Genomic DNA, 25663 nt, shown 5'->3' on the forward strand with positions numbered 1-25663 from the left:
ATCTATACATTACCAAATCGCCTCTCTGTGTATGTATACAAAAATGCAGTTCTTTGTTGCTACAAGAATTTTCTGAAAATTTGCTATATCAAATTATCTTCTCAGTTTCATACAAAATATTCTTTATAGTTTGACAGTAAGACTCATTTGCCTTTGAAATTGTTTAGCTATAAAAAAAGACTCATAATTAAATCATCATTCAGAGATCAGTACTTGAAAATTGAAGGAGTAATGCAAGCACCACACAAAATTAAGGAGATGGTATATTAGCATCCCTGTTTAAACAACATTTTAAATACAAGACCCACAGAACTTTTTCCCATGCTGACTGAGCAGAGCTGAGAAGTGGAAGCTGAAATAAGATCTATAGCTTTTCTTTAGTTTGTCTAGAGGCTCCTTGGAGCAGTTACCTCCTTCAGATAATACAGCCGAGTCGAAATCCACATTCCGCTGTGCTGGATCCGGCAGCTAAAGCTTGGCACTGGACCTGCCTGGCATCCCAGCAGCAAACCCAGAAACCTCCTGTGTTCCTTTAGCTCGTGGCACAGGCTGCACACACAGCAGGCATTTGGAAATTGCCACTCTCTGAGATGCAAGGTCTGTGCACGAGCTTTCAGCTCAGCTACACCCACAGGGGAGCCCCACAAGGCTTCTGCTGTGCCTTGTTAAAAACCCAGCATTTCCTCCCTCTCGTGGCAGCCTGGCTGTGCAGCCCACAGTGCCTCTGCTCGCTAGCAGATGATGTGTTAAAATCACTGTTGGTGTGGTTCAGGAATAGGTGCCTCTCACCACTGAATAATTTAGGTTGGAAGGGGTTTTTGGTGGGATGTCATCTAGTCCAGCCACCTGGACCCAGGTAAGGTAACTCCAAAGTTAGATCAGGTTACTTTAGTCAGTGGAATATTTGATATCTTCAATAAAAAAGAACATACAATATTTCCAGACTCCTGTTCCAGTGCTTGCTTATTCACATTGACTATACCGCAGCCAGTAAATATCTACTTTGTGTTACTATACCTGCTGTACTTTTTTCAGGACTTTCAGTGCCACTGTATTTTATTTAGAAAGGTCAAAATAGTCACAAGGTACATGTGACATTTCCAAAAATAATTATGAACCTACTGTGACTTTTCAGTCTCTGAACTTACTGTGACTTTTCAGTCCCTTTCAAACACAAAAATTTGGAAACAAGGAAATATATGCAAAACCATGATGCTAGAGTTTCACAAGAAGCCGTTTGCTTATCATAATTTTTATTTCATTTCATATTTTTTACCGGAAACCAAAAGGGCATCATGCTTTTGTTTAGGATTCCATTGCAGAGAAATGACGAAGTCTCATGATCTAATCTCCCACAGACCCATTGTGCAAGTCATGTCTTAAGTGAACACACATTTGTCATCAATCCTCTAGTTCCCACTAACTGGAAAACTTAAACAGAACTCCCCACATCCCTGGGAATTCTGCTGCACATTGCTAATTTGGTGAACTTCACTTATAAACATTTACTATCCTCTTCTCTGGACTAGAGAACCCTAAACAATACAAATGAAATAACAAGAGAAAAGACAAATATTTTCTCTTTGTAATCTGAAGTTTGATCCAAGCCAGAGCCATTATTATCCCTATGACAAGAAATTATCTTTCATATTGAAATTAAAGCAGCAGTTATCAGGTTCAGACTCCTTTTCCATTTATGGTCTAGTTCTAGTCCATATTTCATGGTTAATTTTAAACTTTTCAGGTTCTCATCTCTATCTTCCAGAGTAATTAAATATCACATACTTTGCAATTTACTTTTCCCATTTTCTGAATCTTCTCTCGTTGCAAAGTCAAGTTAAATCTCTCATCTGATTTCTACCTAAAACTGTTTTTCCACGTGTTTGCAGAAAAGCTAAGCTCACCAACTCCTTGTTCAACAGCAATTTTTGCTGAACCACTAAGCACCTTCTTGAGCTTTTAACAGCTCACTTCTTTGCAGATTCAGAACATAACTGATTTTTAAAGCTGCTAAATGCCAAATGCTTCCTTTGGCTCATCATGAGGTTTCTTCTATATTTTTATTCCAATAACCCTGGATTAGTGTTAGCAGCTGTTTGTGCATTATAATTCTTACAATGTGGCATTTGCGATGTACATCCTTCCTGCAGAGTTCGTCTGGTAGGACTGGTCTCTTGATCAGTATCCCAGGAGCTATCTTTATTGTCCAGAATGTTGTTACACAGCTGTTTCTCCCTGATAATAGCTATCCCTATGGTTATAGCATGTTATATTCACCTCACACATATTTTGGAGCAGGCTGAGAAGCTGTAAAATGATTGCAGCACTCACACTCAAACCAGATGCTGTCAGGAGGCAGAGGGATAACATTATGTGTTGGAAGTACTTTTCCACCAAGAAAGGCTTGTTCCAGCCCAGAGCCTCTTCATTAATTTCAGCACTTACACATCCAGACCACTGATAGTTTTTACTGCCAGCACAGATTGAGCTGTAGATGACTACAGCTGGGGAAGTAGGACTTGGTACATGCAGATGCCTTTTGCAGCAGTCATTTCTGACTGCAATTTTGTTTTCTATAAAATTCTTCTCCTCTACCAGCTCCTGGCATCAATTACACTACATAACAGCACTTCAGAGCATTTGGGATGGAGATAGTTTTGTGTGTCAATCAGCTTCAAAACCCCATTGCAACTGCTTAGGGACAGGCCATGTTAACATAGTATTGTAAGTCCTGCTTATCAAGGATTCAAACTTGCTGTCCTTCTTCTGTGTGAAGATTGCAATCTCCAGGGCAGTCAGTTTGGCATTTCTTGAGGACAGGTACCAGTGTTTTAATTAGAAACTGTTACAACATGTTAGGAAGAGAAAATCCTGTGTATCAGGATTTCAATTTGCATAAAAATAGCAATACAGGCAGAATTAACTATTGCAAATTGAGTTCCATCTGTTTCTTCTACTCATCTCAGCCTTAGTTTCAGGTCCTAAAATGAAGTGAGTTCACACAGAGGGGGTGGTGATGGGAGGTCCTTTGGTAATTTGGTAATTTATGATCCATTTAAATCAGCATGGTTGCAACATATTTCTTAGATGAGACCTTATGAGAAATATTCATCTTGGGAGATCAAAGAGGTTCAAAACCAAGTCAGGAAAAAACTTCTTTTTGCCATGTTGCTCTGCCTTGGGGGTGCCCAAAGCTGCCCCAGTTCCATGAATAGTTTGACCAACATCCTGAAGGCAGTTCAGAGGGTGCCATACCCTCTCAGGACATGAACATACAGAGCCACATCAACTGGCACCAGTCAGCAAACACAACAGAAACAGGAAGTTCTGTTGTTCAAACACAAAAGAAAGAGGAAGTACCAAGACAAGTTGTTCTCTTCACAGAAGAAATATTTCATGAAGTGCATGAAAATATCACCAAAGCTCCTTAGAAGGAATCTAGAGCTGAACATTGCCTATAGCTGAAAGCAAATAGTCCAAAATGAATGCAGATACCTTTCAGGATGAACACAAATTAGTACTCTTCTGACGCCCATCAATGTGTCTCGTCGACAAGTTTTTCTAAAAATGCCAAAGTTGCTGTGGATTCTCCTGGCTCAATACTCCGACAGAATTAATTTCTGTACTTTGTGGGAAAGAAAGGTGGAGAAAGTAGCAGTGGAAAAAAATAGCTGCAAGAGCTTATCTAGTAATTTATATTATGTTTATTTTAAAATAGCATTAATATTTACAATTGATAATGCCCAAATGGCAAAGCAAACCAAGCAAGGCTTCTGTTTGTTTACCTATACACTTGTTCTACAAAGATATCAGGTATCCAGTTTAACTCTTTTGATTCAAGCAAGCTGAAAGTTCTTGCCACGAGGTGGCAGGAGCTTCCCCATTAAAATGATACCTAGTCTGTGATCTGATGACAGATTGCTAATTGGCAGCACTGGAGATGACTTCTGAGAAGCAGGATGCAAAGCAGCTTGCTTCAGACAGGTGGGCTCTTTTATTTGGAGGTTATTCCCCCACCCAAGGAAATAAAAAGAAAAATCTTTTTTGAAAGGCAGTTGAAGAGGTCATGAAAGCCTCAGGGACAGCAGAAGTTGTTGCCTACTCAGTTTGAGAATTTTATCTGAAAAGGCTTCCAGAAACACTTAGGAAAGAAAAAAAAACTTTTCCTGTTTAAAAGCAGAATTCTCAAAGCTCTATTTCTGCCACTTCCCACTCCAATTTTTCAGGAAGAGCAAAGCCATTCATATCTATTTAAAGCAGCTGCTGCCCTTGTGGCATTAGGCACCCACAGCCAGGCTCCACTGAGTGCCATGTTTCCTGTTCAGCACAGGTTTCTGAGAAGAGCCAATCATTTTGGTATCAATGAGAAATTCCAATTAAGAGCAAGTCTGATTAGCTTCATTTTTGCCACCTAATAATGGGTCTATTTCTTTCCTTCGTGTTTCAAGGATTTTGAGTTTTGGAGGGATGCCTAAAAATTGCCATCCTTGCCTGATGTGCAGTTGGTATCCAGGTAATGCTTGAGCAAGGCCTGATTTCTTATTCATTCCTATGCTTTCAACCACCTTTAACTGCAAGCTTGTCAGCACATGCTAGGATATTAGAAGAGTGCAAGTTCTTATACCAGCTTTCTAAATAATCGGTTGTGTGCCAGTCTCTTCCTTAGCAATCCTGACAGGCTTGAGCAATTCCTTCTCTTTGCTGTTTATCTGCAAACACCTGTGCTGGGCACACATACAGGTACTGTTTATTTTCCTACCTCAGAAGCATTATGAAGCTAAATGGAAATGGAAATAAATTAACTGGTTTTATCTCTTGTTCAGACCACATTGAACAAACTGGAAACTAAGTAAAGTTGCTTATTCAGTCTGTCAAGAGACTTTCAGAAAAATCTAGAATTTGCTGCAATTGTTTTAAGTCAGCTGCCTCAGAATCTGACAGGGAGCACAATCAGATGCTCTTAAACATTGAGCTGTGTGGAACTAAGTGTTCCTAAGTAATTTTATTTTTTTTTAACATAAGTGTTAAGAAACTTCCAAGTAGTTTTGTCTTGGGATGTTTTTGTTGGACCAGAAAATTTATCAACCTAGGATCCATTATTTCTGAGGTGTTTTTCTCAACATATTGTGATGCTTAAGAAGAGGTTTCTTTAATTGAGGAATTTAGCAGTAATTTCAATGAGGCAGTAGATAGAAATTTGCCATGGTTCTATTGGAAAGAGAGGTCCCTTGCAGCAATGAGAACAAATCACCATGGAAACTTTTTACTATGATGGTATTAAAGCACAGCATGTGCACTTACATCTCTCCTTCTGTAATAGACAGAATTTTGTGATACAGTCTGGAGTGACTGAGTAAAAGGGTTATTTGCACATGAGGACCAGGACTTTCCCAGAACTGTTGCAGGATTTTGTTATGCTGCAGAGCTGGTCAGTTGACAGCACATTTTGTTACACATAGAAAAGTGTTAAGAGATGAGTGGACAAGTGATTTTACCCAAACAGTTTGGTAAAGTCGATACACAGAGAAAACAGATTTGTGAACAGGCCTTAAATCAGTTTATCACCATGAGAAGCTAACTAAATGTTCTCATGCTGTCATAGAAGGATCTGGTTTTCAGGTCAGGATGGACTAAGCTCACACACTCCAGTGAAGCTCTAGTATCTCCTTACCTGCCCTCTCATGAACACCAAGTGTGGTACAAAATGGGGAGCAGCCCCTCTCCGGGGGGACATTGGGGCTCCCACAGCACAAGTGTGTCTCAGACTCTGCGCTGGGGTCTGACTGTCCTCTGTACAGAGACAAAGATGTATTTACAAATATGTCACACCAGGACCCACATAAAGACATCTTGTTCTCCTGTGCTAAGGCCGAACTGTGAGAGATCACTCACATCACTTTGTCTCATCTGACTTCCCAGAACAGCTGTGCACAAAACCACAGGAGCACACAGGAAGAGATACATTGTCTTGAATCTGTTGACATAAGCCAGAACATGTTCGTTATTCCCTACAGAATACTAAACAAATATCTACAAGCATCCTGTGTTGAGGTTCATTATGGTTTTGACATATTGCTGTCCTAGTTTTATATGTGTCTGCCAACACTGTATGCCCCAGAGACTTCTCTTTTTGTAATTTTTTTCCAATATCATTTCTGTTAGAACCAAAATAATGCTTTCTCAGTTGGTTGGTCATAAATGAATAACAAACTTTGTTAAACAATTTTACCTTCCTTATCAAAAATTCTACTGCAGAAGAAAGTTTAGAAACAGTGTGGATATAATGCTTTTGGCTGTTTAACTGAAGTTTTTCTACTTTAATTACAAATTCTAGTTAAGGCAAAAGGAATTTCTAGGTATTTGCAACCAGCTACCTGTCCAGTAAGGACGACACAGAAAAGTCATGTGAGGACTTAATGGCTAGAGTGAGGTACATAAGTTCAATTTTGATCCTTCACTGAAGAGACTCAAAGGTTACAGCTCACAAAAGGTGAAAGATTTACTTATTTTCATCATAGCTCATCCATGAGCAAGGCTCTCCCATATTTCTCATCTTGGGGCCTGGTGGACAGGTCACTTCTAGGGGGATGAAGGTATCAGTTCTTTCAGGAGCTATATATCAGATGCAACTCAGGAAAAGGATTTTGTGGAAAGGAATTGAATCTGGGCTCTCATTTTTGGGGACAAGTATGCAGAGCAGTCAACAGGACCTCCTGCCTCTCTTGGGGTCACACTCTGAGAGGAATGGCCACCACACCTTCTCTTTCCACTCAGGATCACAACTGGAAGGGGCTGGTGTGAGCCAAGTGCAAATATTTCTGACCTACCACTACTTGTTTCCCAGTTGCATCCAGGTAGCTCATTAGTCAGCCTAAAGGGCTTTTCAGCCTGAATCAGCCTTTCAAAAAGCACCAAGAGCTGCTGAACATAAAGCCACAAAAAGGCTTTTGTTCTGGATATTTGTTTTTCTTTAAATGGGTCTGAATCTGAGATGCAACCCACATTCTCCAGAGAGAGAGAAAAGTGTGACAGTAAGGTTCTTGCTTGCTGTTATTCTTCAGTGCCCTCCTTCCATCCCAGAGTCAAGAGGCTTAGAGAGCTAATGCACAAGTATCAAAAAGCTGAACCATGACTCTCAAAACAGTAGGAGTGGTTTACAACATACCTGATATTCAGTGCAATTAGGAGCTGAAGCACCCATTAGCAATCAGAAAATGGACAAATTAGTTTGTACCTAGACAAGCTAAAAATGTTACCATTTAAATACTACTATTTAATCTTTTAGGGTTTTTTCCCCCCACCCTTATTCTTATGGTTGACTCTTCTCCCTACTCTGGGATTGCAAATTTGTTCATAGATGTCCAGTACTATCCTCTCTCAAAAATGCACATCTAATGCCTGTTTAGGCATTAGTCAGGGATGAAAATCCAATGCTTTTAGCCCAAATCAACTCAGACAAAAGCAACAGCATCTGGTTTCCCATTCAATCTTGATCTTGATCATCAGTGATGGCTGTCAGACTTCTTTTTTTTCCTCTCACAGAGATTATTCAGTGTCCTTTTGCTACATCCTCCCACTCATGTTTAAACATTTGTTGTCTTCCTCTAAGAAGCAACAGAGTTTCTAAAGAACAGCAGAATTTTTACAGCTGAGATATTTCATGCAGCTCAATCCACAGGGCATTAATTGTTTCTGATTTCTAGATGAAGCACTCTGAATTTTTAAATACCACACGTAATGTGAGTGTTCCCAGAAAATCAGACACTACAGGTTCACTTGCTATTTATGCTCCTGTATGTATTCAAGACTTGATCTTCTGCTAGTTGGACTAATGAACAGGTCTTATGGCAAGTACTTTGTCTTGGCATGGTCAGTTCCCTTCTAAGTGTATTTGGATTGGGAATTCTCAGGGACAGGAGACTTCTCACTGTCAAAACCACATGATTTAAAGCAGTGGAGAAGTGGCACAATGAAAGAAACAGAAGAAGGAATCTTTATCTTTGTGGAACTTTCGACAGCCATGGTAAACATATGTTCAGGATAAGTTTTCAGCAAAGCATGTAAATTAACATTGGAAATTGCTTCCTTGTGTGTCAGGCCAGCCAGGAATACTTCCATACCAGCCAAGATCCATTTGAAATCAGATTTGCAGCATCTCAGTTCTCTAATGAAAACAAGCTGAGTTCCCACACCTAGTTTAGCTTTCTGGATGTCTAATTCAGCAGGTGACTGCCACTTTCTATCCAGAATATTCACCTTTCTTCCTCCTGCCCCAGTTATAACACTATCATAGAACTGGAGTGCTCCTTCTGTAAGAATTTAGGTCATTGCTGAATTTTATTTTTTAACATATCTAAACAATTCTATGATCAGTCCCTCCTCATTGCCAAAACTGTGCTATTCTCTGCCCATATTCTGCTCAGCATGCCATGAGATCTTTCAGATCTGCAAAGCTGTGTTTGTTTTGCAGGTGACACATACAAGCAATTCTTAAATTCCTGCATGCATTGTCTCAAATTCCCTGCATCAGAAACCACACATTCTGCAGTTTTTATTATTTTTCCCAAACCCACTAAAAGATTTAAATGCATCTTCTCATTTGCTATGATTGTTACAGGTTCTTTTTAAATAATTCTTTCTGGTACGACTGTCCACTAAAGAAAAGAGGAAAAAACAAAACCACAAAAACCCCAAGCATCAAAAATACAAAGATAGCCATTGAAATCACTTTCAATAGCCTTTTCTCAAATGCTACATGTAGCATATGAGTAATATGACAAGAAGTAACCTTAGAGTGATCACATAATATCACAAAAGAAAAAAGGAAAACATATTTAAGTTTGATGATTTAAGGGGGTGGGGGGTGGGTGTGCATAAGGACGAGAGAGAACCACAGCAGACAGAGGTGAATACTGAGCTGACAATGTCTGAAGGCAGCGAAGGAGGCAAAGTGTCAGCAGATGGCACTCGGGCTGCAGCACAGCCCTGCAGCTCACAGAGATTCCGGCAAACACACAAAACATTCGGGAACTGGAAGACTAAGAGGTGTCTGAGGTCCTGAGCCACTGAGAGGTGTCTGAGGTCCTGGGCCACTTGAGGCAGCCAGGTCGTGTCAGGTCCAGCCACAATGATCTGCCCATGACAAGGGGAGATCATTTCTTCCACTGTGGCTCAGACATCTTCACCACCTGGCATCACCCCATAACTACCCCAAAGCTGTGAGAGAAATAAGGGATTGAGCTCCAGATCAGTTTTAAGCAAGGGTATAGTCAGGGCGGGCTACAGAAGGCATCACTGTCACCTCTCAACAAGAAAAAATCACAAGGCAGAGCAACTCTCAGTTCCTGAACTTGGTTCCTAGAATTAAGGGGCTCCCCCAGTCAAACCCTCCCATTCACAAGAGGCAGTGGTGCCACAGTCTGACCAAGTGCCTGGAGCTGTAACCAATGAAAATAGAGATGGATACTCTTCTTTGCAGGCTGCTGTGCTGCAGCCATAAATCACTGTGTGCAGGTACTGTTAATGTTTGCCTAAACTTTGTTCCCTCCTCACTGCCTGAAGAATCCCTCAAGAATTGTGAGGAAACAAACCATTAGAACGAACCTGCTTAGTTAGTTCCAAAACATATGTGTTGTTTCTATAAGTAAGCATTATAACCACAGTAACTGAGCCATTAATCTTAAATAAAACTGTTTTAAAAAACTCAAACTTTCCTCTTCCCCTGACAGGGAATATTACAGCCGCTCACAGCTACTAAGACTGAACATTTCCTTTTCCAGTGCAGATGCCGTTGGCACTACTGGGCTGCACCCAAAATGTCTTTGAAACTATATCAACAAGGTCCATGAATACTCAGGCACTAAGGAATTTGGGCAGATATCCCAGAAGTGGCAGGACCCAGTGCTGAATCTAAAGCTTTTCCAGCTTTTTGTGTTGGAAACACAACGATTCAGATGGCTTTATGCTCTAATGGGAGCATTGAATACTATGAAACAGCTAAAATAATTCTCTGTTGATTAAAATAAAGTGGTTTAGATTTTTTCTGTCTTATACAGCCAGTAACAGTGCTGCCCCTCACAGAACTGCACACACTATTGTTGTGCAGCTGCTGCTTATCCATCCCTTTGGGTGAGAAGTGTTGCTTTGCTCTTTCCCCTCGAGAGCAGTAATGCATGGGGACAAAGCTGGCCAGGGGTTGTTTTCTGAAGGGCTCAGGTCACAGACAGCATTTGTTCTCTGTGCCACAGCTCAGGGTGGAGCTGGGAAAGCAGGTATGACAGCCACAGATGCAGGCAGAGTGGGAGGGAAGCAGAAGAGGAGGAGCATGTGGAAGCCGAGCTGCTGCTGCTCCGCTGCTGCTCCAAGCTCCCAGGGCAACCTCATCCTCTGCTCTTCTGGCACAGGCTTTTTCTCTGCCACACCAGCACCAACTGCCAAACCCAGATGTCACCTCTTGGATGACACAAATTCCTCAACTCCTTTTTTTTTGCCAGTCCCTGGAATAAACTGCAGGGGAGACAGAGGGAACTCGGAAGAATCGTCTGAAGAAAATTACTCCTCAAAGGAAACACACAGCATTGGAAAAGGCAAAAGTTCACCTCTGGCCACCCTAGCCAAACACAGACAGTCAGAAGTCAGGTCTGCAGTGACTGTTCCTTGCCTGGCTCCATGGAGGAGCAGGAATACAACTTTGTGCTTTCCTTTGGAGCCAACACCAGCAAGTGCAGCCTTGAGACCAACCAAACAGAGTCCCCAGCATGCTGGGCAGGAGCAGCCAGGGGTGGCCCGGAGGTGGTGATTGTACCAGTGCTTTTTGGGTTGATTTTTCTCCTGGGAATGGTGGGAAACACGTTAGTGTTGGTTGTTTTGGGGCGTCTCCGGCCCGGGGGTCGCCCATCACGCAGTGCCACCAACATCTTCATCCTCAACTTAAGCATTGCAGACTTCTCCTTCCTGCTCTTCTGTGTCCCCTTCCAGGCCACCATCTACTCCCTGCCAGAGTGGATCTTCGGTGCCTTCTTCTGCAAGTGGGTTCACTACTCGGCCATGGCAACGATGCTGGTCAGCATCTTCACTCTGGTGGCCATGTCAGTGGACAGGTACATTGCTGTGGTCCACGCCAAACGCTCGCCCTGCATCCGCAGCAAGCGCAACGCTGCCCTCGGCGTGGCTGCCATCTGGCTGCTGTCCCTCCTCATCGCCATCCCCGTGGCCCAGCACCAGGCCCTCATGAGTGGCCACCAGCAGGCACCCAACAGCTCTTTCTGCTGGGAGCACTGGGCAAACGGCTCCACAGCCAAGCAGATGTACAAGATCACCATCCTGCTGGTGGGATACCTCCTGCCCCTGCTGCTCATCACCTGCTGCTATGCCAAGGTGGGTGCCAGGGATGGGAATAATGCTTAAATGGAGGGAAAGATCCCAGACTCTTGGTGGCTTGTGTGTGTACACAACTACACAGCCAACCCTTTCCATATCCTCTCCTGCTACAGAATACTTTTCTTGAGGTGGGGGGAGGGAAGGAAAACAGAGAATGAAATTACACCAGCTCACAAAAAGGATTACAACTGCCAAGATGACACCCAGCCTGTCACCCAAACCCCCTAAAGGCTCTTGCTGTTTTTCATATTTTTCATTTTGTTCTTTCTAAATAACAAATGTTTGCTACTGGCAAGAGTAAAAATCTATGAAAGAATAAACATTTCCAGGTCATTGCTGTGCTGTAATCAGGTTTCAAAAGCTAGATCTAGATGTTGTTAATTGAGAATTGCCCAAAATGCTCCAACACTCCTTATGACCCTCCCTCTGGAGGGTGACCCACTGCATTTGTTTGTGCTGCCTCCAGGAGTGACAGGACAGCCCCACCAGGGCACAGGACTGGCAGCCTGCTCTCTGCCCATGAGTATCATCAGCCTAGGGAATAAATGAAGACAATCTGAGGCTCAATATGAAATTCACAGTGCATCTGAAAACTCCTGTGGATTTCAGCATAGTGCCAGCTGAGCTCCTAATATATGCTGAACTACGGAAAGCCTAGCAGGTTTAATGCTCTTTCCAAACCTTGTTTCTTGAAAGAGAAATTGGAGAGTTTACAATTAAAAGTCTGACACGTCAAATTCATCTTTGAAGTAATGTTAAAACAATTACTTCAATTTTTTGGTGCTTATATGAGGAGTTCAAGTATTAATACACAAATTTCAATTTCCCATTCAATATATTGCTCCTTTTTCCCCCCAAGGTTTTATACCATCTCCATACGAAAGTAAAGAACATTTCCAAGAAGTCAGAGAGATCAAAGAAGAAGGTAAATATCTTTGGTTTAATCTGTATATTGACTATAATACAACAGATATGCCAGGTTTATAAAGTAATCAGCCTGGTCTGCGCTGATTCCAGCTGATTTAGAGCTGTTACAATTTCTGCCAGTCCTTTTGCCTATGAATCCTAACCAGATTTAACCATAGGTTGTATTAATTTCTATTGGTTCATTACATTCACTAGCATACACTCAGTTTTGTTTGCAATATACTTATGAGGACCAATTCATAATTGGTCTTGCACTTAGACTGTCTGTAAGGATAGAATTCAACTGGTATTTGCAATATTATCTCATAACACAATAACGGTCCAAGTTATAATACACCACAAACAATATTTATTAGACAGGTGTTACTTACCCTTTCCTCTCAGAGTGTTTTGAACAGGTTTTCTGTGTTCATCTAACTTCAAGTAGGTTCTGATAAACATTCATTTCACCACCTATTCTAAGGCAACACGCTAGGCAGCAATGAGCTGCTGTGCATTGCCTGCTGCAGGAACACCACCAGACCTAGATGGAACAGACTACCTTGAAGATCACCATGTTTTGTTTTGCCTACTGACTTTTTGATAAATGCTAATACTGCAACAGATGACTTGTGAATTACAATGTCAAAACCAGGAGTATCATTTCTGGATCGACAGTGCAGACTACAAAGAGAAAGCAGAGTCAGAGTTTTGTGTGTTTAACAGCTACTATGAGAAAAGGCAACCAAGATGTGTTGACAATTTTGATAATGTAAAATGCAGCAAATAAAGTGCTAAGAAGCACTGTAATTCCACATAGAATCGTTTCTCAATTTCACAAGTTTGAAAAATTGCTTTAGGTCTCAAAATTACAAAAAATCCCTAAACTGATCCATTTAAATTTCCCTCCAGAATTTCCTTATTTATGTATGAATGGCACACTACCTATTTTGTTGCTAATTTTTAAGAGAGCACTACCAACAGTTGAAAATTACTACTGTTACTTTCCTGTAAAGAAGTTGAGACCTTCATTTATGACAATGTATCCACTTGTGTTGTTTTCAGATTTGCTCTGTAGAGTTAGATGAAAAAACAGCACTACAGTTTCTTCAATCTCAAGTTTAGTTATTAGATATTGCCAAGAGGATAAATTTTTAAAAAACACCTTTGATTTTAGCTGTTCAAACAAGTTAGTGCTGCAGCACTTTTCCTCCCTCCCCTTAAGTATTTCCCTGGCTTTAATTATGAAAGACCCAACAGCAGTTCTTGTTCCATATAGCACAGTCAGACCTAGTAAAATAGGTGATCCTTTCAGATAGAAGAAAAATTAAATACATGCCTCTACACACACACACACACACACACACACACACACACACACACATACACATCATCCTTCAAAATATGTCTTCTTCCAGGCCTGTCTGTGTAGAAATTGTCCATCTAGCCCTCCTGCATGTCAAACATCTTCTTTAGTGTACTTACTTAAAGGGGTTTTTTGTTGCAAACACTACTCAACATTTCTAAGGGAGACTTCCTTGGGTTGGTTGCAAACACACTCAATTTTTGTATATTCTTTCAAAGCATACTTGAAACACAAGAGTGAGAGACAGTTTTTTAAAGCACATCTTCTAAAGAACACTTCACTTTAGAGCCTAATGGGAAACTCATAGATGGCTGTCAGTTCTGCTACTCCAGCTTCCTTCATATGTACTTAGTTGGTCCATTTGTGAAGGTAGTTGTGTTTGGGTTTAATTCATAAACTTCACCAGGGATTAGGTGAAGAGCTTTTGTTTATTTAACTGAAAAAATGTTTGACAAATGAATCTTGATCCACATTTGGAAGGTTAATTTAGGACATACAGAACATTGAGTTTGTTCTGAAATATGTGTGACTTCAGTGGTTAAACCCCGATTGCCTTGAGCTATGACAGAAAGTGTAGCACAACAGCTAAGTCTTCCCACATGAGGTGATAAAATTGTCTGAGTCACATCTGTTAATTCACAGTGTGCATCTTCACCAAACTGACATGGAAAACAAGATGTTATATTCATAAAAAAGAAGATAGTCTGAAATTATGACCATGCATTTCTTGCTTCATTCCTATAATTTCAAGAAAATAGGGCATTTGAGTTACTATGCTCCTTCTACCCCCAAGAGATTGGGATGTGGGTTTGCTCTTTTTGGGTTTTCCCCTTTGGTTTAGTCTGAGTTTTTTCTGTTTGGTTTGTGGGTTTAGTGTTGTTTTGTTTTTAAGCAGTAAAATAGCAAATTTTGCAAACAGTTTTTTGTTCAAATCTCCCAATGCTCATCTGTCCTTCATACATGAGTAAAGGTCTCAAAAGAATCAAATTGGAGACTCAGAGTCCTTGTTGAACAAGATTTTCCAGTGAAAGAGTTGCCAACATTACTGCTGAAAACACTTTGCTCTGTCACTCAGCATTTCAGAAGCTGTAAGAACTCTCCTCAAGATTGAACACTTCAAGATAAAACATAATTAAGAAAGAATGCAAATGACATAGAGCTCAGGGAATGGTCTTGCCATAAGCAGCATTCCACATGCTGACTGGAACACATTGCTATTATTCTCCATTATAAGCTGCTTCTGAAAAAATAGTATTACCAGGTAAGATTTTTTTTTTAAATGTCAAGATTTATTTCAGGATCTTTACCTTTCATTGACCTTGCTGGAGTCTTGGTGTAATAGCAGTCCCTCCCCATCCCCAGAGCCTACAACACTGATAACAGGCAGAAGAAACTCCATTCTCCCATTGTTTGAGCCATAGCACACAGTAAGAAGCATTACTGGGACAAATCCAAGGTAAAGCCACCAGAAAGGTCATAGAGGAGCTGGTATTTTATCTGCTATTAGTACACCCTGGAAATCTGGAAACAGCATGTGAACCTCAATAAGACAAACATTTACAGAACAAGTGGGACACTGCTGGGTGTAGACCCAAGGTGATTTCTAAAGAGATTATGATGGCATGGCCAAATGAACAGCCCCAGTGTTGTGTAAGTACATGCATGATTTTCCTAGCTGCACTGCTGTAACAAAGAAAGCAAAATAATCCTGGATTTAACTGACTCTAAGTATGTGAAGCATATTACTGGAGCCCAGGTACTTGATACTGTAGCTCAACCTCTTCCTTTAAGGTCATACTGTACCAGTAATTTTATCTATGCCTTTAAAATGAAAAAAAAAATTATAAACCTTTTTTGTTTAATAAATCAAACCCATGGAAACAGGAAATAAAGCGTAATGAACTACAGTATTAGGAATTCATTTTTCCAAGAAGTGTCTTGCTTGATCCTCTACCCCTTTCTGCCTGTTTGTGACACATCATGGTCCCCAGTGCCTGCTCTCTCCAGCTGTGCTCCCTGCCCTCCCTGGTGTGTGCTGCCTGCTCCCACCAGATGTGCTCTCTTCCCTCCCTGGTGTGTGCTGCCTGCTCCCTCCAGACGTGCTCTCTTCCCTCCCTGGTGTGTGCTCTCTGCTCCTTCCAGCTGTGCTCCCTGCCCTCCCTAAAAGGACAGCCTAAGAGGGCCCTGGTTTTTAGTTACTCATAGGCAAGTTTAGACCCACTGTTGTAAAGTCAGTTACAACCAGATTTTGTTTGGATGGGTCCAGTTTATGAATAATCCAGAGAGCTCTGACAGCTGTCACCCACTCCAAGTCAGTGTTCAAACATCTGCTGAAAAAAACAAGTTTGTCTTTAGTAGAATCATACAAATGCCATACAGGCACATAAAAAAAAACCAAAAAAAAAAAAAAAAACAAAACAACCAAAAAAACCCCACAAACAAAAACCCAAAAGAAAACAAAAAGAAAATAAAAAACCCAAAAGGTTTTGTGCTTGGGTTGTGATCTTTAAGCTTTTAACTTACAGGATGGTTATGTTCAAACTACAGCAACCTTTTCAATTTATGCACACATGAAACTTTGCAAAAATTTCCCTAGCACAAAGTTTGCTGCATCCTGACATCACATTCCATTAACAGAAGAATTTGACCCATAATTCAGATTCCCACTCTGAAGCTTTTATATAACTTTGCCATCTACACGTCAAATGTTGGACATGCTCAATTTAAAGTGCTTTTACATTTGTACCATCTCTGCATTAGAACAAGGAAGATGTTTAGAATTTTTTGCATGCCTAGGCTGATATTCTGCATGATGAACTATGACTGTGCCTGCAGAAGAGAGGCATGACTGGCTGCTTCCCCATTTAATGCCACACTAGCTGTACAAGATTGCCAGCCTTGAAAATCAGATTTTGTGATGCTGCAGGATTCTCCTTTGAAGTTTTGGATAATCGTTTTTTGAGGCCACCCAGCAAGACCACATGCTAAGAAATTCTGTGCACCCCTCTATGACAATGAAGTGTATTTCAGTTCTGTTACCTCTTCTCTCAGCTACTCAGAGTACAGCAAGTCTGTAATTTGGCTCCAAAGAAAGTTAACGATTCCCTGCCTGACAGTGTTGCAAAATGTTTCATAAGAGCCCAGCCCCAGGAACTCTGATCTTACATCTGCCTTAAATAAGATGATTTAATGATGGAAATTAATGCAAACTAAGGTCTAGCATGGCCCTGTGGTGTTTTACTGGCCTCTGGAGCACACCAGGGTTCCTCAGTGTTTACTCAGTACTGCATTGCGCATCTTTAAAGAACAAATAACAAGTTTTGCAAACTGAACAATCTCAAATTCTTTTCCAAGTTTAAGAATGTGTCTGGGGATGTGAATTTCACAGCAATTTTGCAAGCTCCCTTGATAGGATAGTAGGAGTTGTGGGGCCTTGAGGCCAAAAGCTTCAATTAACAGACCAAATGAGCCATTTAAAGATAACAAATTAGTACTCTGCTTTTCTATTGGTTAGCTACAACAGAAAGGTGAGCCGTGCCTGCCTGGTGGGTCAGCAAATCAGTTGTTCATTGCTTCCAGAGCTAAGTAAACACAAAGACACACGGAGCTTATTTGGGATACTCCCTGGAGTGCTGCACTTTGAAGGTCATACAAGAGCCTGAGGTAAAAGATCCAGAATTCCTTCAAGGTAGATGTGTATTCCTGAACATCTTGGCCAAGAGAGGCAGATAAAAGTTGCTCTGTGTACTAAACAAATGCTCTGTACGCTAAACAAATTATTTGGCTATTGTTAATGCAAATTGAAGGTTTTCATGTAGACAATGAACGTGATGTTCAAGGCCTTGGCATTTGAACAACAGAAAATACAGCAAAGGAACATGGAAGATCCTGGGATCCATCGAGCAGAAGAATATAATTCAGAAGTGTCGTCCTGCACATTGTCTGGTTAACAGAGAAATATCACAATGCTCATACACATTTATGAATAGAAAGTGAATAAATTTCAAGGGCACCAATAGAGGAGATTAGTGGCATAATCCCAGAATGAGAGATGTGCAGATGAGCAGCTGGAACAGTGCAAGCAAGCTGCTGGGAAATGAAGAGTTCTTTTTAGCACATAAAGCAAGCAATCAAAATGAGCTGATAACATCTGAAAATATATTTACTTCAGTCTCTCCTCTTCACGATATTCAGCTGTTATCTCTGACTCCAAGAAAGAAAACAGAACAATGAAAAAGAATACTGTCAGTGTGGTTTTCAGATCACTGAAGAGTAGAATTATACTCAAGTGTAATAAAAAAAAAAGACCAAAGTTCCAAAGTTCAATGAGAAGTGCTTCAGTAGTAATTAAAAGATGTGTGTGCTCTGAAGTAGAGACAGATGCTATCCAACATTTAAGTTACTTAAGAATAGGTATGCCATTTTCTAAACATTTTGCATTTATCACTAAGCTGTGGGCGTGTTTGTGGAGATCAGATTTTGCTTGGGACCTTTCTGTTAGAACTTTATGTGAAAAAGGAAAAGAATGTTTGCAAATCCATCAGGGCAAGTCAGATTTGCCAACAAAGCAAACGAGAACGTGGCACCAGGAGTGAAGGAAGTGGCAGATTTCACTTTGCACTCTGGCTCACGGATGGACTCTGAGCAAAGGGATGTTCTCCATTGGTATCCCTGAATGTAAAGCCACAGAAATTGTCTTCCTCAGAGGTTGGTAAGTTCCTCCAGCAGTACAGTGGTATATTGCACTAAGCCACATATCTTTCCTGGGCACTGACACTGGGTACCTGCAGTATCTAAAAACAAAAGCTTAAGGCACTGTGGGTCACTACATATTTTCCAAGCCTTCACTACAGTAAATTACAACATATAGTGAAGCCTGTCACTCTGTAGTTTACCATAATGAAGTCTGGGGCAGTAACAATGTGCACCAATTGTCTCTCAAACTTTAAGGAAAAGAATCTACAAGTTAGAGATGAGCTGAAGAAAAAGATTTGTCAGTAAATTACATAATCTGCTATCCTCCTACAAAGCAGTAAAAAAGGAAGAGTCATTTGTAATTTGCTGATAAGACAGTGTGCAAGAACTGGCATAGGCTTCTTTATGCTTCTTCATTTAGAATTGTGGAAGAAAAAAAGGAGGAAAAATAATCTCACCATATTCAGAAAACAGCAGTTGTCTCACTAATGAAGCCCAGTTTGTCTGTAAGCCAGTACTGTTTAATAAAAACCTAATTGAATGTTCTTTCCCATTTCTGTGTGGCTGACATACACAGTAGAAATGGATGGTCTGATCAGCTCTGAAAAATGATGTGCAGCTGGGCTGTCTCCAACTGGGACTAAATTAAGAAAGTGACAAGCCCTCTATCCCTCTAGACTGTTCTGTCCACTTTGTATTTTAATCTTGGGAATGTTATTAATCTAAAATTCAGGTGGTTCTTCCTAAAATATGTAAATCCATGGAATATTTGAAGCATTTGACTCATTACAGGCAATCTTAATTTTGCCCTTGACAAGATGCCTGACAAGTTGAAGCAAGAAACTTCATTAAAAGCTTATCAAGAACAGCTCTAAACACAATTAAATGTTAAAGACTTCATCATCCTCCTGAATGAGGTATCTCACCCAAAATGGTTTTTAAACACATTTTCCAGTGCTTTTTAAAGGATGAGGGAAGGCTAAAAGCAAGAAATAGCTTGTCCAGGGCCTGGGGGAAAAGTAATAAAAGGGCAAAATAGACAAAGAAATGCTGGAGAGCATAAATGAGAGGCAAATGACCTACAAAGATAACAAATGAATAAGCAAGTAAATTCAACACAATCTGCACATGACAGAAATGGGCAGGGGGAAGGGAGGAATAACAGAAGTTCATCTAATTATCTGACAAACAAAAATATCTCCTTGTCTTTGTCACCATGCTACTGATTCACTGTACAGCTTCAACGCACTGACTTTGCCTGTACAACAAATATACTGTTAGTTATATCCTGGAGCTGCTTGAAAGACTTCTAGGAGTAGTAAGAGAGACTTAAGTCTGGCCATTGTGGCTGTTGTACAGCTCTGTTATGGACCCACCAAAATTTCAGAGTTGAACCAGAAGGTTTGCCTGAAGTGGGGACAGCTTGATCAACAGTAATGCAGTAACTGTGCAGACTATCACAGCTCATGGAAAAAGCTCAAGCAATACACAAACTATTTGGATCAGTCCTCCACAGCTGGTCACAGTCTACAGTAACAGTAGTTTAAGCTACAGCAAAGTTACCACACTAAAATCCAAGCAGTGTTTTGTTTCAGTTTCCTCTGTCTTAACTACATATTCCTTAACTTGAAAAAGCAGACAGAGGTTCCATTTCCAAAACCTGTTTCTTGAGTCATGAATCATGTACGAGTGCTCTAGTATTGTCTGTGTTTTCCATCTGCAAAATCCCAAAAAGCTGGACCCCAGAAACAGCTCTGCAATTACATAGCAACGGCAAACCCATTGTGTAATACTCAACCCTACGTTAAATGCACGGTTTGTTATTTCACAATAAAAGGGGGAAAAAGCTAGGTATATAAGCCTTATTCAAAAGCGTATTTCAGTGCTTGTAGCCCCCTAATTTGGGCAGATGGATTCTATGAAAGGTTGCCTGGGTAACAAGCCTAAGCTACTTAACATTGCTAGAGGGTAAAGAAGTAGCACCATTATTGCTGGTGAAAGCTAATGATGGGACCTGTTTATTAATCATTTCTTTGGTACCCATCATACCACAGCAGGTGAGCCAGACCCCACAAGACCACTAGGTCTGTGTCCTTCAGTGCCATCAACTTCTAATCATTCCAGTTTATTTTTAAGGACATCATCTGGCTCCCAGCAGGGTTGGTTTGAGGACACTTGGCAGGGTAGTTTGTTCACTCTTAGGGGAACATTATTAGCTCAGCTGTCTGACAGCATTCTGGTAGGTGAAACAAGGAAGCACCTGGAGCATGCCGGGTACACAATGAACATACAGGTTATTGCCATTCAAAGTAAATAGACAGAAATCCCCTTTTTTACTCGTATTGTAGTCTTGATCTAAAGTAATAACACCTTCCTTAGAGAGGTTAATGGGTTTAACTAAATGTAGCCGTGATAACCACTGACTAAACAAATTTCTGTTCACCAGAAAATTATCCCTTTTCTAAGAAAGGAAATTTACACTATTCACTTGAAATCATGCAAGGGAATTATTGACAGAAACATTGACCTAGACTAGTAAGGCTGTAAATCTTGAACTGAAATGAAACCTGAATTTTAATTTTTCTTCATTTCTTTTCTGCTACTTGTACAACAATTTTCCTTAGGGGAAGGATATCATCTGCGTGTTTGCAAGTTGTTACATTTATCAAAATGAAAATAGAGAAATGAAAAACACTAAATACCAAAGTTAAAAAGCAGATTGTGCACAAACCAAGTGGGGTAAGAGGAGAGAAGTTACCAGCTGTGCATCTGCTACAGAACCCCAAAACTGAGGCAATAAATACAAAACAACTGCTCACCTTGCATTACCATTTTTATTTTTGAAAATTCATTAAGTCAGGTAGAATTAGCCCTACAGAAACATCAGAAAAGGATCTTAGGGGTCCCAAGTCAGTAATCTCTGAGACTTGCTAGGCATTCACTGAGTGTTCTAGAAGCAGAAAGTAAGAGAAAAGCAACACTACTAGCTTTCCTAAACTTGGAAAGTACAGTCCTGCTCCCACAGGCCTCGGGATCTTACAGAAAAAAAGTTGAAGTGAGTTACAGCTTTATTTTATTTACTGTCACTGTTAACCTTCATTCTGTATGGGGATTTTAAAGACCACTGTTTTCAGGAAAATTTTACCTCAGGTCAAGCTTTGTAACTTACAAATGACAGACTGTGCCAGAGGCTGGCCAGCTAAGTGGGGAGAAAGCACTTCAGGGATGCACCTCCAACCCAGGCAGCACAGGCTGGGATCTCACAGGCACAGGGAGCCTCCCTCAGGTCATCACCCAGCTAGGAAGATGTCAATGAGCACTATGTATTTAAAAAACAAAATCCTCTATGCATTGGTTTTCTGAGTTTCTTCTGTAATAGGGAAGATATTGGAAAAACCTTTCTCCCCAGGCCAGCCTTTGTTATTCCTCTCAGTGGCATGCTTACTTGGAAGTTGTTTTCCCCTGTAGTTATTTTCCATACCCTCAACGTTCCTCACTCTCCAAGAGTTAGGAACTATTATTTCCACTCTTCCTCATAACACACTGTTGCAGCCTTTGAACTGTTTGAAGTTTCACAGGCACTACCTCAACTGTCTACAGTTATTTGCTTGAGCTAAAACAAATCAATCCAAGTTTACCAGGGTTTTTTAGCATCCTTTTTCATATTGTCATGATTTGCCCACCTGTCAGTTGTCAGTGATGCCTGAGAGAGGAAAGAAAACCCACTCATTCCACAGGCTCGCTTGCTCACTGTGACCATTTAATACATGATCTTCTCTTCTCCAGACAGCGCAGACGGTGCTCCTCGTGGTTGCTGTGTTCCTGCTCTCCTGGCTGCCACACCACATCATCACCATGTGGGCAGAGTTTGGGCACTTTCCCCTGAACAACATCTCCTTCACCTTCCGCATCATCTCTCACTGCCTGGCCTACGGGAACTCCTGCATCAACCCCATCCTTTACGCCTTCCTCTCGGAGAATTTCCGCAAGGCCTGCCGCCAAGTCTTCACCTGCAAGCTCCTCCTGCGGCCGGTGGCTGCTGAGAAACTGGCCAGAGTGCGCATGGAGAACTTCTCCACCACCCACTCCACCACAAACGTGTAAGCTCGGCTCACTAATACGTTTCAGGAGGAAGAGGAGGGAAGAGGGTTCTGTCTGGCGAGAACATGCATGCAAGTGCACTCCAGGGAGCAGTGGAGTCTGCAAAAGTGTACACTTTGCCGGGCTACTGGAGTGGTAGGAGACATATTTCCCTCTCACTGTGATGACATGTGACAGAGCCTTGTACCTTGCTAGACACTAGAGCTAGCTAGGTACCTTGTTAGACACTGGGCTATGTGCAACAGAATTACCTGAATACCCACAAGATAGAGCCCAAATGAAGTTGTAGTTATGACCATAGGATCTAAAATGAGGTTTACACAGAAGGTAGAATGTGTGCAGACAAGAAGACAGCAGTTAATTACATCTGTAGACAGTCATTAAGGTGTGAACAAGGAGTGATGCAACATTCGGAAAGCAATTTGGGAGAAGTCAAACTAAAGTCTTTGGATGTCTTTGTTTCTTCAACCAATTTGACCATGTGTGAGCTACATACACATTTAGCTCACAACTGGGGTGTCTAAATCTCCTTGAAGGCTTTGCTGCAGCATTTACCTATTGGGCAATTACACCTTTCACATGATGTGTCAGTGGTGTCTGCATTTGGTGGCTCTGTATCAGCTTTTACATCCCAGAGTGAGTGTCTGTGTGCTCCTGTGTGTAATTACTGCTGTTAATCACTGGCTCCAGCAACTGTCTCTTGGTGAGCAATACAACAGTGGTTTTTCTCAAGATATGCTTAAAAAACTGTGGCTTTGTTTGAAAGTACTGTCTACAAAAGTTTTGTTGGTAAATAGTGTTCTCTTGAGTCTATCTACCCAAGGCTTTTAATTAGCCACTTTAATATATAAATGCCCGAAATTTGTGGCAAGGATTTGTTTGGGTTTTTTGTTTGTTTGGGTTTTTTTGATGAACTGTTGTGATCAGCAGTGCCCTAGCAACAAAAGGTAAGGGCATTGTACCAAGTTCAAGGTTATTCTTTGTAACTATATGAAGTACATATTACTTCAAAAGTAAGAAGTAAATGGCTGAAAGAATTTCATTATTTCACTGTGTTGTTTAATTCAGTATTTCTGTGGGCTGCAATCCAGACTGACCTGTTCATAGATTGTAAAAATGCGTGTTACAGAAGTTAAACTACAAATTATTTGCTGTTCATGCAATGAATGGGTTTCTGGTGTCCAAATGGATCACTCTTTCACTATATTTCTAAAACTTGGGAGCTATTGTATTAAATAATTTTACTGCAGTTTGTAACTTCCTTTAAGAGCCCTCTAACTGTGCAATATGAACAGAGCACATGTACAACAAGATAAAGTCACTGCCTGATCCTTGGGTGACTATCTGTGCAAGTTTTCTCTTTGTTTAACTTTTACTCTGGAGAGTAGCTCCAGTGAATTATTTCCTTAGGAACTAGATTTAGATCCAATGCTGTGATCTTCTCATTTACCATAATGTAGAAATCTGCTATTTCTACATTCCCAGTGACTGCATAGCCTAAAGTGGAGAGCATGGGAAAAACAGCCACTAAAAGAAAGGGCTATGGCAAATAACTGCAACAGAAATCAGAGCTAAAATGCTTATTTGTGTGACTATTTACCATGGATACAAACTAGCAGCTAAATATGAAATAACCTCAGCCTCACTTCAACTCTCTTGGCTGGAAGTAAAATAGGACAAAGGCACAACATTCAGAAGAAATCCTACACTCTGTTAGGTGAGAGTCACTAGAACCTGTGAGTCAACACACTTCTTTTATTTAACAGAAGACATCTTCCAGTGTGCCAGGGTTGGGGTTTCTTGGTTTTTTTACAATCAGTTCAGAAACTACATGTCACTACAGTACGCAGAAAAAAATGTACAGGAAACACTTTAGGGCTTTTTATTTAATATAATATGAAGAAGCAAGATCATATTTAATATAATACGAAGAAGCAAGTTCTCAGTGAAAGGTAACCATAAAATAACAAATTAAGGCCTTGAAAGAGCCCCAAGCATTATTGTGCCTTCTCATTCCCACTGTACTTTACAGGTATCTGGTCTAGAATTCTCTAAATGAACTGCTACATCACAAGAAAATCAAGCATCCATTGTCCTTTAGTCCTTTGTGTCTGTAACTGGTCAGGTTTTTTCTCCTGCCACAGTAGAAATTTTTCAGTTTTAATAACGAGTATTAGCTGATGGTGGTGGGCAGTAATGAAATGCAATAGAACTGTATGTCACACAAACATACTTTCATTTGGACTTGAATTTAAATTATGTCTCAAAATAAGTAAACCAAATCAACTGATGAAGTAATTCTTCAATATTCCCCAAAAGCATTCTATTACTCACTTACTAGTTTCCTTTGAGAAAGCCACATGTTGTGATGGCTGTGCAAATGAATACTGCAGCTTCCAGAACAGTGCATGAAGTTAACCTGATCACCTGGTTCTGAAAAACAGCTCTATTCCTTCCATCTGCCTTACACACAGCAGCTCATTCACTCTGCCTTAATGGCCTCAAGGTAAGCCCCTACCAGGGAATGCCTGGCAACCTGAATCAACGTGCATTAGGTGAAGGTTTATTAATAGAGTCCATTCCTGGGAGACCTGTCCTTTTCCGGGCTGCAGTCTCTATTTTCCGTACCAGGTCCACGTCCCACCGATGGGTGACAAAACTAACCACAGCTCCGGGTGCCTTGCTCCCAACCCGGCCAACTCTCCCGGCACGGTGCAGGTAGTCCTGCAGGGTGTCCGGGAAGTCATAGTTGACCACCAGCTGCACACTGCTGGTGTCCAGTCCCCGCGAGGCAAGGTCAGTGCAGACAAGGACAGACACATCTCCCTTCTGGAAAGAGGCAAAGATGCCGGCTCTAGCAGCCGCCGACATCTGCCCCTGCAGCCTCAGGTGCTTGATTCTGTGGTCGTCCAGGATATAGCCCAGCCAGTTGACGGTGCTGGCACTGTTGCAGAAGATGAGAACAGCCCCGGCTGATGATGGGCGCTCCTTGAGCAGCTGCAGCAGTTCGGGCAGCTTGTCCCGGCCTTTGAGGCGGACAAACTTCTGCTGGACGTGAGGCGGGAGGCGGTGCAGGCTCTGGGTGCTGAGGGTGACAAACCGGTCCACGTCAGTGAACTTCGCCAGCGTCTCGCTGAGCCCCGCGGGGAAGGTGGCTCCGACCACCACCACCTGCGTCCTCTCCTCGTCGGGACCGGCCGGCCCCGGGGGGGCCGC

At 41.3% G+C, this 25663-nt stretch overlaps 3 protein-coding genes across 4 annotated transcripts in view; 1 reads left to right on the forward strand and 2 right to left on the reverse strand.

Annotated features, from left to right (window-relative positions):
• LOC102038164 (dipeptidase 2) overlaps window positions 1-684 on the reverse strand; it is a 9776-nt gene extending 9092 nt beyond the window's left edge. For both annotated transcript variants that reach the window (XM_031058466.1, XM_005422794.1), the window contains exon 1: window positions 411-684. The gene's annotated coding sequence lies outside the window, so the exon portion shown is untranslated. The remainder of the gene's footprint in view (window positions 1-410) is intronic.
• A 9980-nt stretch (window positions 685-10664) lies between these two features.
• On the forward strand, window positions 10665-22607 carry LOC102041111 (galanin receptor type 1-like). The gene is made up of 3 exons (XM_005422725.2): window positions 10665-11376; window positions 12239-12304; window positions 22133-22607. Exons 1-3 carry the CDS (start codon window positions 10669-10671, stop codon window positions 22448-22450), a joined length of 1092 nt encoding a protein of 363 aa, XP_005422782.1. The 5' UTR covers window positions 10665-10668; the 3' UTR covers window positions 22451-22607.
• A 1581-nt stretch (window positions 22608-24188) lies between these two features.
• DDX28 (DEAD-box helicase 28) lies at window positions 24189-25657 on the reverse strand (the record flags this gene model as incomplete). Its single annotated transcript, XM_005422795.3, has 1 exon — window positions 24189-25657. A coding segment is annotated over one exon (669 nt), but the record flags the coding sequence as incomplete, so codon positions are not given.
• Window positions 25658-25663: the final 6 nt, after the last annotated feature.

This window comes from Geospiza fortis, unplaced genomic scaffold (assembly GCF_000277835.1).
Source record: "Geospiza fortis unplaced genomic scaffold, GeoFor_1.0 scaffold97, whole genome shotgun sequence".
Taxonomy (NCBI): Eukaryota; Metazoa; Chordata; class Aves; order Passeriformes; family Thraupidae; genus Geospiza; species Geospiza fortis.